At 51.9% G+C, this 15,946-nt stretch overlaps 1 protein-coding gene and 1 pseudogene across 1 annotated transcript in view; one reads left to right on the plus strand and one right to left on the minus strand.

The window, feature by feature from the left end:
- Nucleotides 1,789-15,946, minus strand: part of CACNA2D4 (calcium voltage-gated channel auxiliary subunit alpha2delta 4) — a 111,349-nt gene continuing 97,191 nt past the window's right edge. The window contains exons 31-38 of the mRNA XM_021389839.1: nucleotides 15,717-15,792; nucleotides 13,887-13,939; nucleotides 12,925-12,980; nucleotides 11,573-11,593; nucleotides 6,465-6,582; nucleotides 4,011-4,123; nucleotides 3,524-3,606; nucleotides 1,789-2,490 (exon numbers count right to left, since the gene is read on the minus strand). Of these exons, the coding sequence (XP_021245514.1) occupies nucleotides 2,404-2,490; nucleotides 3,524-3,606; nucleotides 4,011-4,123; nucleotides 6,465-6,582; nucleotides 11,573-11,593; nucleotides 12,925-12,980; nucleotides 13,887-13,939; nucleotides 15,717-15,792 (607 nt within the window). The 3' untranslated portion in view covers nucleotides 1,789-2,403. The remainder of the gene's footprint in view (nucleotides 2,491-3,523; nucleotides 3,607-4,010; nucleotides 4,124-6,464; nucleotides 6,583-11,572; nucleotides 11,594-12,924; nucleotides 12,981-13,886; nucleotides 13,940-15,716; nucleotides 15,793-15,946) is intronic.
- Nucleotides 7,113-13,880, plus strand: LOC110395452 (annotated as a pseudogene).

Genomic DNA, 15,946 nt, shown 5'->3' on the forward strand with positions numbered 1-15,946 from the left:
CTTCTGTGTTTGCTTCGAGTGCTCCAGCCTCGCTTCTCAAGGCTGATTTCCAGAAGTGCTGAGCACCAGCTGATACGCTTTCAGACGGCCCCTTAAAAAAGCAACTCCTCGGAGAAGATCCCAAGGTGCAAATTGCTGTAGATGGGGGAGGAACAGCAGCCTTGTGGCAACATCGAGCGTGTCACCATTGTCATCCTCGAGCACCACAGCAGCACAGAAAGAGCACACGAGGGAATGCTCTGCCCTCAAAGCATCACCCGGGGACCTTGTTCTCCCCCAGGAAGGAGGCCTGGGGTCTGTGAGCGAGCAGTCACCGGGCAGTCCTGCATGCACCTGCAGGGCTGGGCTACTCGGCTCAGTTCTGGCACTCCAGAGCCACCTCAGAGAGCTTCACTTCACCGTTCTCCCCTCTGGTAACACTTGTAGTGGAACACCAGAGCTGCTGCTGCTGCTGCCTCTGAACTCAGAGATGTTTGCAGCGGCGTTTCAAGTTGATCTCATTTTTTTTAGCAGCTTCAGCTCTGGCACAGAACAACTGGGCACAGAAGCTCTTTGCAGCTGGCATAAAAGCTGAGCTGCTCCAGTTGCAAATGAGATGAGAAAATCATATGCCTGGCTGGGTTCCCAGAGCACTGATGTGTTTCCCTAACAGAGGCAAATTACACCCAAACCAGACCTGGGAGATACCTTCTGTGTTTGTCTGCAGCCGTGCTGAACCTGCACACAGTGCTGGAGGTTGACGTCGGGGCTGGGCTCCGCTGGACCAAGCACATTGTGCCTGGGAGGCAAGCTCCTGTGGGACAGCTGGGCCTCTCGGGGAGCTCTCTCCAGATTGCAAGCAGCTGATGGATGAAAATCAGCAGTTGGGTTGATTTTCCTGTTTTTCTTCGTGTGAAATCACACCTGCCTGACCATACCTGATGGCCCACAGCACCAGCGTGGCAGTGTGACTCAAGCTGGGGTGTGTCAGCCACAGCAGCCAGAAGCGGTAGGGGCACTCGGTGGGACTTCTCTCCTTTTGAATCTTAATTTTAAAAAGCCTGGTGCCTGCTGTTTGCTTACAGGGGTGGACAGGATCTTGGAGGATCCACAGCTGCGAGTTGTGCCAGGTCAGTGTGGTGCTGCTCAGCTGCCGGTAAGCCTCTGTCCTCAGCTCTCCTTGCTTCTGCCCAGCTGGTGGCTGAAGGAGTGGGGAGCTGGACATAATTACTCCCTCAGTGCAGGTCTGTTCATGAGAGCGTGTTTGTTGTGGATTAATGCACTGGAAATCAGCCATGGCAGGCAGTGCGTGCGCACACATCTTCTCCAAGCGGAACGGTGCTGGGGCCATTAATCCCTTCTGACAGCGAGGGCATCCGTGCCAGGGGCTGCAGCTCCGAGCCCTGGGGCTGCCCGAGCTCTGCATCCCAACAGAGCCCCTTTCCCATCTGCACTCACTTTACCTTCCTTGGCTGTGCCTGACTCTGATAAGGTCACTGGATCTGCAAGAGAGAAATCGTATCCACCTCCAGAGGCTGATCCACTTCCAGTGAGCAGTCCTCTCCTCTTTACTGCCTCCGGTGAAGCAAACTCAGCCACCATGTCCTGAGAGGCACCCGGCGGTACGAGGGGCAGCACCCCCTGACCCCAGCACTCCCTGGGCACACAGCTCCCTTCCCACGGTCTCCACCTGTGCCCATCCCCATGGGTTCGGCAGGGAGAGGGGTTTCTGTGGGGCTACGATGAGCACCAAACACGACACGATAACGCTTAAATATCTATTTAAAATATGCCATATATATTCTTTTTAATGAGATGGTATGGAGCAGTTCATACAAAAAGAGAGGAAAGATGGATGCTCCCCACCCCTTGTTCATAAAGCTCTGTGAGAAGCAGCCTGCGCCCGCCGGCTGGGCTCAGGCTCAGGGCCCTGGGCAGCCACAGGCAGCCTCAGGGCAGCGCTGCCCAGAGGGAAGGAGCCTCTCCTCGGTGGGCAGCATGCAGCCCCTTCCCGGGGGCACACCCACACCTGGAGATGCGTCTGAGAATTGTGCTGGCAGTGCTTGGAGCAGGTCCACAGCGAGGTGCAGCTGCCTGGCAAAGCCGTGCTGCCTACTGTGGTCTGGCTGCAGGCAGTCAGTGCAATCCAGGGCCAGAGCCATGTCCTGAACCCGGGGTCCCGGCTGATGACCATCCCAAGACCAGGAGAGGTCGCTTCACTACTGAGGACCCCGAAGGCCCTGTCCTGGCTCAAAACCCCGGCCTCTCTTACAAGCCAGGGTCTCTCACCTACTCGTTCTCCTAAGGCAAGATCTGCCCAGCAGAGCCCTGTGCCTCCCAGGCTGCATTGCCATCCCCGGTGTCACGAGGATGTTCCCACAGGGCCGGCCGTTTGTCCCTCGCCGTGTCCCCACTGCGGCAGTGTCACCGCAGGAGCAGCGCTGGGGGCAGGAGGAGCAGCATGGGGGAGACCGAGAGCTCAGCAGCACCGCCACAGTCCTGGGCGTTCTCCTGGAGGATGAAGAGGAGGCGTCAGTGGGCCCCGCTGGCGCTGAGAGAGGACAGGGAGCCCATCCCCAGTGTGTTCTACCCCAGCAAGGAAGCCCACTGGGGAGCCACCAGGCTGCAGCCTCAGGGTAGGAAGGCCCTACAGAGGGATCTGGACAGTCTGGATCGCTGGGCTGAGGTCAGCTGTATGAGCTCCAACAAAGCCAAGTGCCGGGTCTTTCACTTTGGTCACAACAACCCCATGCAACGCCACCAGCTTGGGGCAGAGTGGCTGCAAAGCTGCACAGAGGAAAAGGATCTGAGGGTGCTGGTTGACAGCAGCTGAACGTGAACCAGCAGCGTGCCCAGGTGGCCAAGAAGGCCAATGGCATCCTGGCTTGGATCAGAAATGACGCAGCCAGGAGGAGGTGATTGTTCCTCTGCACTCAGCACTGCTGGAGCCACATCTCGAGTACTGGGTTCACTTTCAGGCCCCTTGCTGCAAGAAGGACACTGAGGCCCTGGAGCGTGTCCAGAGAAAGGCAGTGGAGCTGTGATGGGTCTGGAGCTCAAGTCTTATGGGGAGTGGCTGAGGGAACTGGGATTGTTCAGGCTGGAGAAGAGGAGGCTCAGGGGAGACCTTATTGCTCTCTACAATGACATGAAAGGAGGTTGTGCTGAGGTGGCGTCAGCCTGTTCTCCCAGGAAATTAGTGATAGAGAGGTGATGGCCTCAAGCTGTGGCAGGGGAGGTTCAGACTGGATAGTAGGAATAATTTCTTCTCAGAAAGAGTGGCAGTGCATTGGAAAAGGCTGCCCAGGGAGGTGGTGGGGTCACTGTCCCTGGAGGTGTTTGAGAATCGTGTGGATGTGGCACTGAGGGATGTGGTCAGTGGGCATGGTGGGGATGGGCTGGCGGTTGAACTGGATGATCTTAGTGGTCTTTTCCAACCTTGATTCTATAATTCTATATCCCAGCCGATGTGTGTGGGAGCAGGGGCTGTGTGTACAAAGTGTCCAGGGTTTGGGGCTCCCCATTGTAACGCCCACAGTCATACCTCAGGGTGAAAAGCGTGGCACGTGTCTGGTCGCCGCCTCAGCTTCTGGGAGCGCATGCGGTCACACTTCACTGATGCGTTGTGTGCGGGGCTGTTAAGGACACAGGCAGGGAGACAAGGCACAATTGCAGCACACAGCAACTGGGTGCAAACCTATGGGAGCAACCGCACGGCCCCGGGTTAGAGCAGGGTTGGCCAGGGAAGGGCAGCATCCTCCCAGCAGCTTGTTGCAGGGGCGTGGGCTGGCAGGCCTCCAGGAGCTAGAAGATGGCAAGGAATGACCAATGGCAGGGAATGGCAGAAATGCACGCAGAGGGCGCCGCAGCAGCACTGTTACCTCCTGTCCACCACACTGCTCCGTTTCCCTGCCTGCCACTATCCCACAGGCAGGCTGTGCCCTCCTCACTTTTCTCTGGGGGAACTGCCAGCGGAACAGGTTTTCCACTCTTGCCAGCCCTGAGCACAAGAGCACGCAGCAGAAGGATATATTTGACTTCTTTTGCATCCAGCAGGACAGGTGGGAAGATGCTGCAGTCGCAGGTGGCATCTGTGACGAGGAGCAGCAGGTTGCTACTGGCAATCTGCTGTGCCACAAACATCCTGCAAAGAAAAGAGAGCGATGGAGAAATGGCAGCCAGGCCCTGCACAGCACCGGCACTGCCTGGTGAAAAGAAACCCAAAAGAAAGCAAGCAGCTCTGGAAGGGATTGCAGCAGAAGGCAGGGGAGGAGCGGGGAGTACACCTTGCTGTGGAGAAGTGCCCAGCCAGCTCAGAAGCACAGCTCCACAGGGGACAAAAGCCAACATCAGAAGCAAAATTCAACTGACCAAAAACCAACCCCCAGCAGAGCCGCTCCCAAGGCACATGCAGGCAGCATGGAACTGGGCAGCATGGCTCAGAGGAGCACACCTGGAAGGCCCGGCTCCACGAGGAGGTATGCCAACACTCAGCCAATCTGTATTTGTGCCCAAACAACATGAGTGATTGTGTGCTCTGTGGTCCTCAAGGGGCAGAGGGCAGAGTTCTGCTGAACTTCGCATTACTTGAGTGAGACACGAAGGATCCCAGTAACATCATGGGTGCTACATCATCCTGAAGCTTTGAGTCTGTCTGTCCCTTCCCCTCCCCGAGGGATGAGGAGAAAGGTCCAGCAATGAGCATGAGCACGTGCAGGTGAGGATCAGCCCAGGCACAAGCCTTTGCCCAAGGACACCCACGTGAGGACCTGCACGAGGGATTGTGGGCTGCGCAGGAGCTGGAGGGCTGATGTGGGCAGGGCACACACGTGTGTGTCACTGTGCATGAGTGTGCACACGCGTGCACGTGCCTGGGCAGCTCAAGCGTGACTCTGCATGCAGGCTGAGTGTGCCTGTGGCTGCATGGTGGCACCTCACCAGCCTGCGTCACCTCCCACCCTGTGCCTTGTCTGTGCCTCTCCTGTTCCTGCTCTCGGCTAAGGCAGAGGGCTTCTGGGTCGGGCTGTGGACATACAGGTTTGTGAGGATGCCCTGACTGACCCAACCGCTCTGGAGAACCAGTTTTCCTGACAGCTCACCACCCAGCGTCTGCTTCTTGCCTCCAGGGATCTTCATATTTGCTTCTAGAGGTGCTGAATGTCACACGCTGCCGCTCACTGAGGCTGCTTCATTCCCTCCTGAGTGATGACTACTCCAGGAGCTTGGAAAGGCAGATTTTAACCCTGTCATCACAATGGAGGTGCCCAGAATGAAGCAGTGCCCAGCTTCTCCCTGCACTGGGAACCATCTGGAGTTTCTAAACGGCACTAGGAGAGCCTGTGTGTCTGAGCAGGTCATCAGCTAACGCTCCACAGAGCCCATGCTGGGGCTCTCATCCCACTTGAACATCTGCACGAAAGGTACAAGAGACGCACCCAGTTCCAGGGCTGCGACCCCACCCCACACCTCTAACTACACAGGAGCTGAGCAGACCCCAGGTTGCTGCTGCAGTGGTGGGCACTAGGCAAGGCATGCTGCATCCCTGTGGGGCAAGGTGCTGGTCTGTGCCCTGCAGAACTGCCCCTACAGCCTTTGTCAGCAAATCCATGCTCTGAGCTCAGGCAATACGTGGCACAGCCTGTTCTTCATCAAGCCATGCTGACTAGCACAGGCTGTTTTCCTGACCTTTAATTCTTTCCTGCAGCCAGTCCAAGACTGAAGTCAGACCAGGTAGGGCTTTGCTTTGCTTTATGAGGGATTCCAGTCAGATCTCTTTGGCCTCTGTGTGGGTTTCTGTAGCAGCACATTAGGAAAAGCAAGGCCAGTGGAAATTCATCCTCTCTTCACCTTTCCACACGTGAGTGCTGAGGGTGCCATGCAACTGCTGAAAATGGCTCTTCTCACAATGCCTTTCTGTTATTTTTGACTGCTCATGCTCTTAAAATGAAAACAGAAAGTAAAATGTGCACCCGTGTTTTGCTTTCTTTTGGTTTAACACTTCTTTTTTTCCCTTAATCCCTCCCTTTTTTTTTTTTTTTTTTTTTGGTAGAAAAACAGAAAAGAGGGAAAATAAAAAGGGGAAAGGAAAGCTGAAAGCATTGCAAAAAGGAAAATTTTAAGGAGAAAACATTTGCTAGAAACGTGAAAAAACAGAAAGGGTTCCTTTCTGAAATTTGCGGAATGGAAAGAGACCTTCCTTTTTTAAATGCTCCCTCCCTCCTCCTCCTGCCACCTCTGCTTATTAACAGATGGCTCTGATTCCTCTCTTTATCAAGAAGCTGCAGCGGTGCCATCCCACTCTGTGCTGTGTGGTTCTCGGGATGCGCTCGCTGCAGACACAGCATGGAACACGTGCAGGGCATGGTGGCATGTGGCTCTTTTCAGGTTGCCACCGTTCTCACTGCCACCACGCTCCAGTGCTGGCACTGCTTGGGCATGGGTGCTGTGATTCCCACCGCTAAGGGAAGGGCAGCTGTAGTTCTTACTTTTGGCAGTCCCCGCACTCGATCAGCCCGTTGGTCTCCTTGATGGCCGGCTCATACACAAAGACAGGGTACTCTGTGTCACAGGGCTGCAGCGTGTCGTGCTTCTTGTGCTTGTGGGCTGTGTGGGAAGGAGGGAGAGGAGAGCAGATATAGTCAGAGCACCAGAAAGGAGAGGTTTGCACTGAGGTATGAGACAGAGGCCGCACCTCAAGTACTAGCGAGACCCCTTACTGCAAGAAGGACATCGAGGGCCTTCAGAAGTGAACTGAGAAGGGAAACAGAGCAGTGAGGGGTCTGGAGCATAAGTCTTATGATGTGTGGAGTCTTATGGAGTGACTGACAGAACTGGGATTGTTCAGTCTGGAGAAGAAGAGGCTCAGGGGAGACCTTATCGCTGTCAACAATGACCTGAAAGGAGGCTGTGGAGGGGTGGGGGTTGACCCCTTCTCCCAGTTAACAGTGATAGGATGAGAGCGAATGGCTTCAGGTTGTGCCAGGGGAAGTTCAGGCTGGATATTAAGAAACATTTCTTCTCAGGAAGAGTGGTGAGGCATTGGAACAGGCTGCCCCGGGTGGTGGTGGAGTCACCATCCCTGGAGGTGTTCAAGAACCGTGTGGATGTGGCACCGAGGAGCATGGTTAGTGGGCATAGTGGGGATGGGTTGGGGTTGGACGGGATGACCTTAGTGGTCTTTTGTAACCTGAATGATTCTATGACCCTATGATTTAGGGCTGCAGCAGCGCCTGTCCTGCTCTGACCGTGGCCTACCCAAGGTGAGGGCCGGGGAGCAGCGGCTGAGCACTGCAGCCATCCCGGCTCCCACTAGGTGGTGCGGGAAAACCAGCCTGCGCAGCGCTGCTCCACTGCTCACACTGCCTGGCCCTGCGCAGAGCGAGAGGCCACAGGGCCTGCCTGCATGATGCCCTGACACAGGCCTGCCAGCTTGCTGTCCTCACTGAGGCCCTGTGTCCTGCCCAGCCCCGGGCACGCGGCGTTGTGCACAGGGCTCTGAGCTGCGAGCATCCCAGTCTTTGGTGCCTGTGCTTGCAGGCCCCACGAGCCGCCTCGCTGAGCCTCCCTTCTCCTTTCTAGGGCTTCAGCAAAATGTTCCTCCCCTCACTCGATCGGGCCGGCCTGGCAATTATTTTCTGCAGTTAGAGGTGGGAAAGCCAGCTCCTGCTTCTCTGGCACACAGGGGGAATGTCTCTGGTGAAAGCGTGAGGCTTTGTTGCAGGGGAGGAGCGGCTGTGGCTCAGCCAACGACAAGCATGGGAGATGGCTCCTGCACCAGCTCTGGGGCTGGGAACGAAGGACTCAAATCACACCCCCCAAACCCAGGGCCTATTGACCTGTGTGTCCAGTGCAGCTGCTGCACAGAGGGTTTATAGAACCCAGCTGCAACCTCCCCTCTAGTACCCTTCCCAGGTGAATATAATGAAGATCTAAATACCTCCCTGCAGCACAGAGACCCCACAGCTGCACTTTGTGCTTTTCTCCCGACCTCTCTAAAAATGTCTCACCTCCTACCTAAATCCTTCCAGGCTGTGGGAACGCCTCTCAGTACCATGTTAAACATGGTTCATTTTTTGCAGATCCAGAAGCAGACAGGACTTGAATTCAGCATCAGTGTTCAGCACTCCTGACAGAATCTCCATTCATGCTTTGATGACAAAAGCTACTAGCACTTTCCAGCTCAGGGCAGCTACAGAGCAAGTGACCATAAACTAGCTAGTGAAATCCCTGATGGACTAAAGGAGAGTGAAGAATGGAGCAGGAACCCTTTCCTTCCGACTTACTTTGCCACGCTACTGGCTTGGAGAACATCTGATTCCATAACCTGTGGCCAAACTGTCGCAGGCACAGACCTCCTTGGGAATGTGTGTGGCAAGACCTCACATCTGTGATAATTTCCCTGGGCAGCCTGTTCCATGCCCACCTCCCTCTGGTGAAGAACCTGTTCCTAACCCCCAAGCTGCTCCTCACACACCTTGCCCTCCAGACCCCTCGCCATCTTCACAGCTCTCCTTTGGACACGCTCTCATAGTTTTATGTCCTTCGTATGTTGTATCACTCAAACTGCACCCAGAGCTTGAGGTGAAGCCGCACAGCGCAGAGCAGAGCGGGACAACCCCTCCCTTTACCTGGTGGCAGTGCTGGGCTTGATTCACCCTGGATATGGTTGGCCCTTTGGACTGCCAGGGCACACTGCTGATTCATGTTCAACTTGCCTTCAGTCAGAACTCCCAGATCCCTTTCCACAGGGCTGCTCTCCTGCCTCTTGTCCCCCACTCTGTACATATATCCAGGGGCTGATTCCAGTACCTGATCTCGTTAAACTTCACACCGTTGGTAATCTCCCAGCCCTTTAATTTGTCAGGATCTCTCTGCAAGTCCTCTCTGCCCTCAAGGGAGTCAACAGCTCCTCCCTATTTAGAGTTGTCTGCAAACTTACTTAGTATACCTTCAAGTCCTGCATCCAAGTCATCTATGGAAATATTAAAGAGAATTGACCTGATCCCTCAGCCCCACAGGTGTTGCACAACTGCCTGCAAGAATTTATCATCCTGCTCATGTCATTGTCCTGACAAGACAGAGATTTTATCCAGGTCCTCATTTTTCCCATATCCCCAACAAAGCACTTCATTCTCCATTAGCTTCAGCTTGTTGGTGCAGTGTCATTAAAGTGGATGGAGTTAAAGCAACACAAAAACAGTGGTGTGAAGGATGGAGCACAGGTAGGGGGTGAATCAGACCTGGGCTTGCAAAATACGTGATGAAAGTAGTGATGAATAATCAGGGCTGTTGTGCTGGACTTGGTGGGCTTGGAGAGCAGGGCCTTACTGGAAACGGCAGCTAAAGATGTCCAGCCCACACCCAGAACACACCTGGAGCCTCAGCCAGCCCAGCACCACTCACAGGCTTGACCTGCACACGTCCACCCCAGCTCTACTGCAGCTCCCACGCCAGATGAGAGGTAAGTGATGGAGAGTGCAGCAGGGCTGGCCCCTGTGAGAGCAATTCAGCCCCGGCAGCATGGGCTGGTTGCTAACATTTCTGCCCACAGCCTTTCACGGGCATCTACAGTTGCCTTGCTCTGGGTTAACCTCATCGCATGCACTAAGATGTACTTTTAAGCTGTGTTAAACTGGCGCACAGCTCCTGCACAGGCCATCTTAAATCAGCCTCTTGGCACAGGCTAAATGAAAACAAGCCACTTTACAATCTCTGACTTCTGAACTAAGACAAGACCTGAGACAGAGATTATGCTTAAGCCTGCTGCCACTTTATTTGCCTGGAAGCAACGCAGTTGCAGCAGTATTCTGAATCTCGGAGGGCCCAGCAGCATGCGCACCATCAGCAGCACACTGGGACTGAGCCTCTGCATGCACGCACTGAACATCAAAACGTTATCAGCAGCTCTGAGAGTCTGGTGGTCAGGGCTTAGTAAACAGTTGGAGGAGCTGATAACAAATTGCAAACTTTATAGCAAAGCGTGAGTTAATTCCCGGCTGTCATTGCTGCCATCTGCACTTCCAGAAAGACTTTGTCAGACAGTTGGCAACCAATCCTTCTGAATAGCAAAGGCGGCCCTGCTCCTTGCTGCGAATTGTACAGCCCAGATTGTGAGCCCTTTGCCACCAGCATACATCAAGAATATCTGCACCCATGTCAGTGGATTTACTCTGGTACAAATGAGACAAAATCTGCTGCTTAGATACAAATACAAAACACAGAATTTAATTGATGAGCTTGTAAAACATCCTCTGAGTACATTATCTTGCAGTCAGAAAGGAACCTTTCTGAGCTCCAGAATTCTAGAAATATTCTTTCTTAGGCTGCGTGTCTTGGCTGGGAGTATCTCCAGCTTAATTAAAGGCCTTCAAATCTGCGGTGATGTCCATAAAAGCAGAAGCCTTTACAGACACGGAGGGGAGGGAGATGCTGAGAGCAGTGAGAAATCTGTGGAAGCAAACATGTCTTCTCACCATCTCTGGGAAGCAGATTTGCACAGGGCGTGCAGTCTGAATCAGTCATGCCCATACTCCAATAGCAAGCCTCGCCCTCCCAGAAAGCGCAAGAATTTGGGAAGCAGAAATAGGATCAGTGCACACTGAGCAGGGGTGAGCATTAGATCCCCTAACATTAATTCCTCGGTACGTATCCCCGAATTCACGTGTACTCGGTTTCTCTCCCACAAAATGTCTCCTTCTCTCCATACGCTTTGCATTCACCAGCTTTGGCAGGCAGTCAAGAAAATGTTAACATCCCTGGCAAAAATCTTCAGCCCGTTCCTAACAACATGTGCAACCCATTCCTTCCAGCTCCAGTGGTTTCCTTTCACCCTGCCACTCCCTCCCCCGTGCATGGACCCTCAGTTTTTCATCAGCTGCACTCTCCTCCTCTTCCTCTTCTTCACGCACGGGGCACATTCCAACTGTCTCTATTTCTCTATCTCTGTCTCACACATACGTCTTGCTGGGCAGAGCACAAACCGGCAAACACGAGCTAGGTATGGAAGCAGTGAGATACAAACACAGCCACAGTCTGGACTCTGTCTGGGGGGATTTCTAGCTTGCTTGCAGGAGTGGATTTATGAGCTATTGCATATACTTATCAGTTAAACTGCTTGAAAGTAATTCTGCATTACCCTGGGGCTGGGCTGGTATTCATCAGAAGGAGCTAAACCATGGGGTGTGGAAAAGGAGACTTTAAATGGCCTCTTAATATCTGAAGACTATGAGACTCACAGAAATTATCCTGCAAGAAGGCATGGGCCGGCTTTGATTTTGGTGTAACACCTGAAAAGACAGGGGCTGCCGGGAGCCAGAGTGAAGGACAAACCACATCACAGCAGCTAAGGGCCCATCTGTTCTACAGTCATGAGTGATGGTTTCATTTGTGCCTGCAGTCACTGAGGAGGCTGGCATGTCTCTTCCCAGCTCAGCCAGCTAAACCAGCAGTGCAGGGAAATAGCCAGGCACTGCCTTGCCACCATGACATCTTTCTGCGAATTCCCTGTTGTCCAAAAAGTGGAAAAATGTCATTCCAAGCTTGTGATTTCTAGCTAGATCCTCCTCTTTCTTTGCTACTCGCTGGTTCTACTTACAGTGATGGAACACAGCCTTGGCTGGATGAGTGGCATGCACACAGACAATGAAGATGGAGCCGTGAGACAGGTTCACATGATGGCAGCACAGTGGAGAGATGAATTTGCACATGGCAGGCATGGAGGTGATACAGGAGAGTTGAAGAAAGCACAAAAAGAAATGGTGGTGAGTAGTGCAGCAGCAAGAATCCTCTCCCTTCCCCCTCACACGTCCTCAAACAAAAAATTAAATAAAATTGCAGCAATTTACCATTCATAACATCACTATCAGAAATCTTGTACTTGCTCATCTGACTCCTTCTCACTGATTTCTGCTGGGGGACACTCTGCAAGTTAAACAGCATCCAGTGCTGCACAGAGGAAATCTGTAGCTTCTACTGCTGTGTCTGGAGATCCCCTTTGGTGGAGGTAAGTGGGACTGACAGCACCCTGATACTGGGCTGATTCTCTGACTAGAAAAATGCTTTACTCTCTGAAAATGACTGTATCCTTGTTAGACCAGGAAACTCCCACAGTTAGGAGGGAAGGTTCCTCTGTCATCACCCAAAGCACCACTAGTGCTGATAGTTTGTAAGGAACTATTGCTGTGTAGAGCACATCTTGCCTGTCCCTCAGGGCTACCTCGGGGCCGCTGACATCCCCAACCTGCAGGGATGGGACCACAGAGGCTTCCAGGACACGTAGAGCAGGCAGCACAGAAGCTACAGGGCAGGTCACTGGATTTCAACCCAGACCCCTAACCCACACCCCTCCGTTTCCTCTGCTGCAACATAGCTGCTGTGTGGTGTCACGTGCCACCACCTTCTAAAGCCAGTGGGAAAGCAAAGACTCTCAGTGCATTGTTTGATCCATCCAGCATGACTCAACAGAGAATCCCACAGCATGGTTGAAGCAAAGGATGCAAATAAGCTGTTCTTGGTTGAATCTTACAGGTTTTCCAGCTAGTTCTGCAGAGCCTGCTGATACAGTACGGCTGTGTCCTGTCCTGTGGGCCACCACCATGAAAGACAGAAAACCTTTCCAACTGGAGGACTTTTTAGCTGATAGACATGCATGCAGGATAGAAATTGGATAGAAAAACCTCCTCTGCTTGCTAAAACACTGAGAAAAGCAAGCTGTGAGCTGCACAGACTTCTCCTTGAGGGTTCTGGAGCTTGAGCAGGCTGAGATGGGGGGTGGGAGGGAAACGGGGTGGTGCTGGGACCTAGAAGCTGGCTTCCAGTGTCCGCAGAGGGAGATGTGATGGGATGGTGGCTTCTTCCATGAGGCTTGGCTTCTCCATACAGCTCCTGCTGCCACCAGCAGTGGTGACACTCACTTGCTATGGGGTGGCTGGACTGCCACGTACTCACCGTCTGCCACGTTGTCAGAGTGCCAGAAGCTACTCATGTTAAACTCCAAAAGGAAGCTGTCGAAAGAGCAAGAACAGAGGATGCTTTCTCAGCAGCCTGGAAGGATGCAAGTGTCAGCGAGATGGCCCTGTGGCCCAGTGAAGATCAGCTCTAACAAGTTTACTGCGGGTTTCCTGGCAGTGGAAGTCTGAATTTTTAATTTGTTTGTCTGTTTGGTTTATTTCTTTATTTATTTTCAGTGTCTAGATCTGTACTGTGGGATCTATACTGTGGAATAACTGAATGTGCCCCCCCAGAGGGGCACAGATGGCTCATGGGGAACCAGCACTGCGGTGACACAGACTTAGCCACAAGCCATGCTGAATTATGCTGTGCCAACAGGCTCGAGCCCAGCACAGGGATCTTTTCTGCCTCTCAGCTTGGGATGTTCACGGTCATTGTTTCAGCCTGGGCCCAGAAAGCTGAGCAGCTTTGGTCCTAATCTGAGCTTGATCCTAATTTGAGCTTTAATTTTTATTCCTTCTGTGGTGTGAGGTCAGCCTGATCCGAGCTTTACACAAGACCCCTCTCTTCTTCCCCCACCTGCTGCTCAGACCGGGGCTTCCTGCCTTCCTTCCGGCCTCCCTCACCCTGCGGGGGAATCACTTCTAGGAGAATGAGACAGGGAGGAGGACTTCGCATCAAGGACCTGCAGGGCCTCCAGAGACCCGAGTCCTATTTCTGACTCTGCCGCTTTGTACTGAGTGACTTCAGGTAAATCCCAGACCTGTTCAAGGCCTCTGCCTCTACCATTGTGAAATGGGAATAGTAATAGCTTTCTGCCTCCCGGGAGCAATGCACCAGGCTGAATGTCACAAAAAGGCCGACAGCAATGTCTTATGCGGTGCCTCCGCTCGCAGTCCTCTCAGCTCTCACCCCGGCTAGTCTGAGCCTCCCAAACACCCATGTCTTTTTGTACTCACATGAGGAAATCACTTATCAGCCATTTCAGTGCAGCTAGAAAGGCATAAATTGGCTAGAGAACAAAAGAAGAAATGAGACACGCCATAAGGACCTGGTCAGAGAGTGTACGGTTGTTATGCAGGACCCCATGTTTCAGACCAATTCCCCTCACTGCTCAGAGCTCGTGAAGGTTGGAAATTCAAGGTCTGGGCATCACTGGAAAACACTCAAAATACATCAGAAGCAGCAACTGCCTTGCTGCTAATAATATCTTCTCACCCCTCCCAGTCAGGGTCAGGGAGTTTATCACAAATGTGTGAAGGACTTTGAAGATGTAATTGCTTGATGATTTCTCTCCAGTATGGATGACCTTGAGAGCTCAGAGCAGGAGAGAAATACAGCTAAATGGGGCACCACCAGTCTAGGAGGCTTTTATATTCCAATTGCAAGTGGTGTTTCTGGGACAAGCTACAGCATTGTCCAGGAGTTGATGTTATCTGCTGTTGATTGATTAACTGTGCTTTCGTGCAGCCTTCCCTCAAGATGGCATGACTTCTATCATCTTCAATGTGTTCTGCTACAAATTGGAAATCCAGCATCATCCCAGGGCCAATTACTCTGCAAGAGGATCCTGCTGGCTCTTCACTTCAGGGTAAGTAACCATGTTTAAGTTTCATCTCTCCCTCTCCAACTCACACTCATGTCCTGGAACCCAAAACATGCAGCAGCCATAGGACACGAGAATGTTTAATTACTGCTAATTGGCTTATCTTCAAGTAAAATAAGTCAGCATGTAGTAAAATGGTTGGAGATTTGACTGACTTTTCCTTTGAACAATGTATATATAAAAATGGACTTTTCCTTCTTCCTTTTTGAGGATTTGGTAAGGGGACAAAGAGAGAGATGAAGTTTGGAGGTTCATCCTTTTATTCGCTTCCCATTTCACCTATTTTTGGCAGCTGATATATTTTGACATCTTTTTCAATAATGAAAATTCTCGATCAAGTAAATATTTTCACTACAATCACTATATTTTGTCTATCCAGCTTCAGTATAGCCATTAGAAAGGAATATTTTGTTGAAAATTATTTTACTAGAAAAAAAAATGACAATGTCATGCCATGAGATGTACTTTAGAAGCACACCACACTTTCAAGAGACAAATGATCATAACAGTAATAAATACATCTCCGTTTAGGGTTGCTTTAACTAGTTTTAGTTGGACTGAGTAGTGATTAATTATTTTGTTCTGCCTGGTCAAGGCTGCTAGAAAGGTAGGGAGGAATTACATTCTCTGTTGTATCAGACTAAAGAGAGGTTGCATTTGGGTGCTGGCAAAACTTTTCCCTCACATAGTTTATTCTGTGGGCTATCAGCTCTTCTCAGCAGCTTTGACCCTTCTTTCTGTTACTCCCAGCCCACTCATGCTTCCCTGAAGGCTGACAACTTTCTCTCAGATGCTCTGTTCACTGTCAGGGCAACTCTCCCTTTGGGACTGCTGAGTGAAAACATGTCCTGTGAAAGCATTTCTGCTCATTTTAGCTGCAAACTGGTGTTGCAGATTATAGAAGAAGCCTGGTGTAATCTGGTTCCTGCCCAATCCCTGCTTCTTCCAGTTGGCAGTAGGATCCTACTTGCCAATAAAGAGTCAAATTAGAAACCACTGTCAGTGGCCATTACTGCCTCAGAAACCTGTCTCAGATGAGTCTGGACATTCCCAGCACTTGGAAGCAAATGGCTCTTAAGCTTGTTTGGGGAATGTGTTACACCACGTGTGCTATACCACTTTGTTGGAGACGCCCTAGGAGAAAGCCTCTACAGACAGTCCCTGTGTGCAGTGGGATACGTACACTGAGCAGCGGCCGGGCACCACTGTGGTGGTGGTAGGGCACCTTGCACATTGCTTGGTAGTCATACATTGTCACCCTGCAATTAAAACAAAACAAGCAGACAGTCAAAAGCAAGCAATGCAACCAACGATGGGCCACGCATGCCAGCCTATGCTACTTTGTCCTATGTTGGCCCCATTCTACAAAAAAGTTTCCATGTGGAAGAATTAAAGCAGTGGCCTGCTTAAATA

The sequence above is a fragment of the Numida meleagris genome, chromosome 1, assembly GCF_002078875.1.
Source record: "Numida meleagris isolate 19003 breed g44 Domestic line chromosome 1, NumMel1.0, whole genome shotgun sequence".
In the NCBI taxonomy this organism is placed as follows: domain Eukaryota; kingdom Metazoa; phylum Chordata; class Aves; order Galliformes; family Numididae; genus Numida; species Numida meleagris.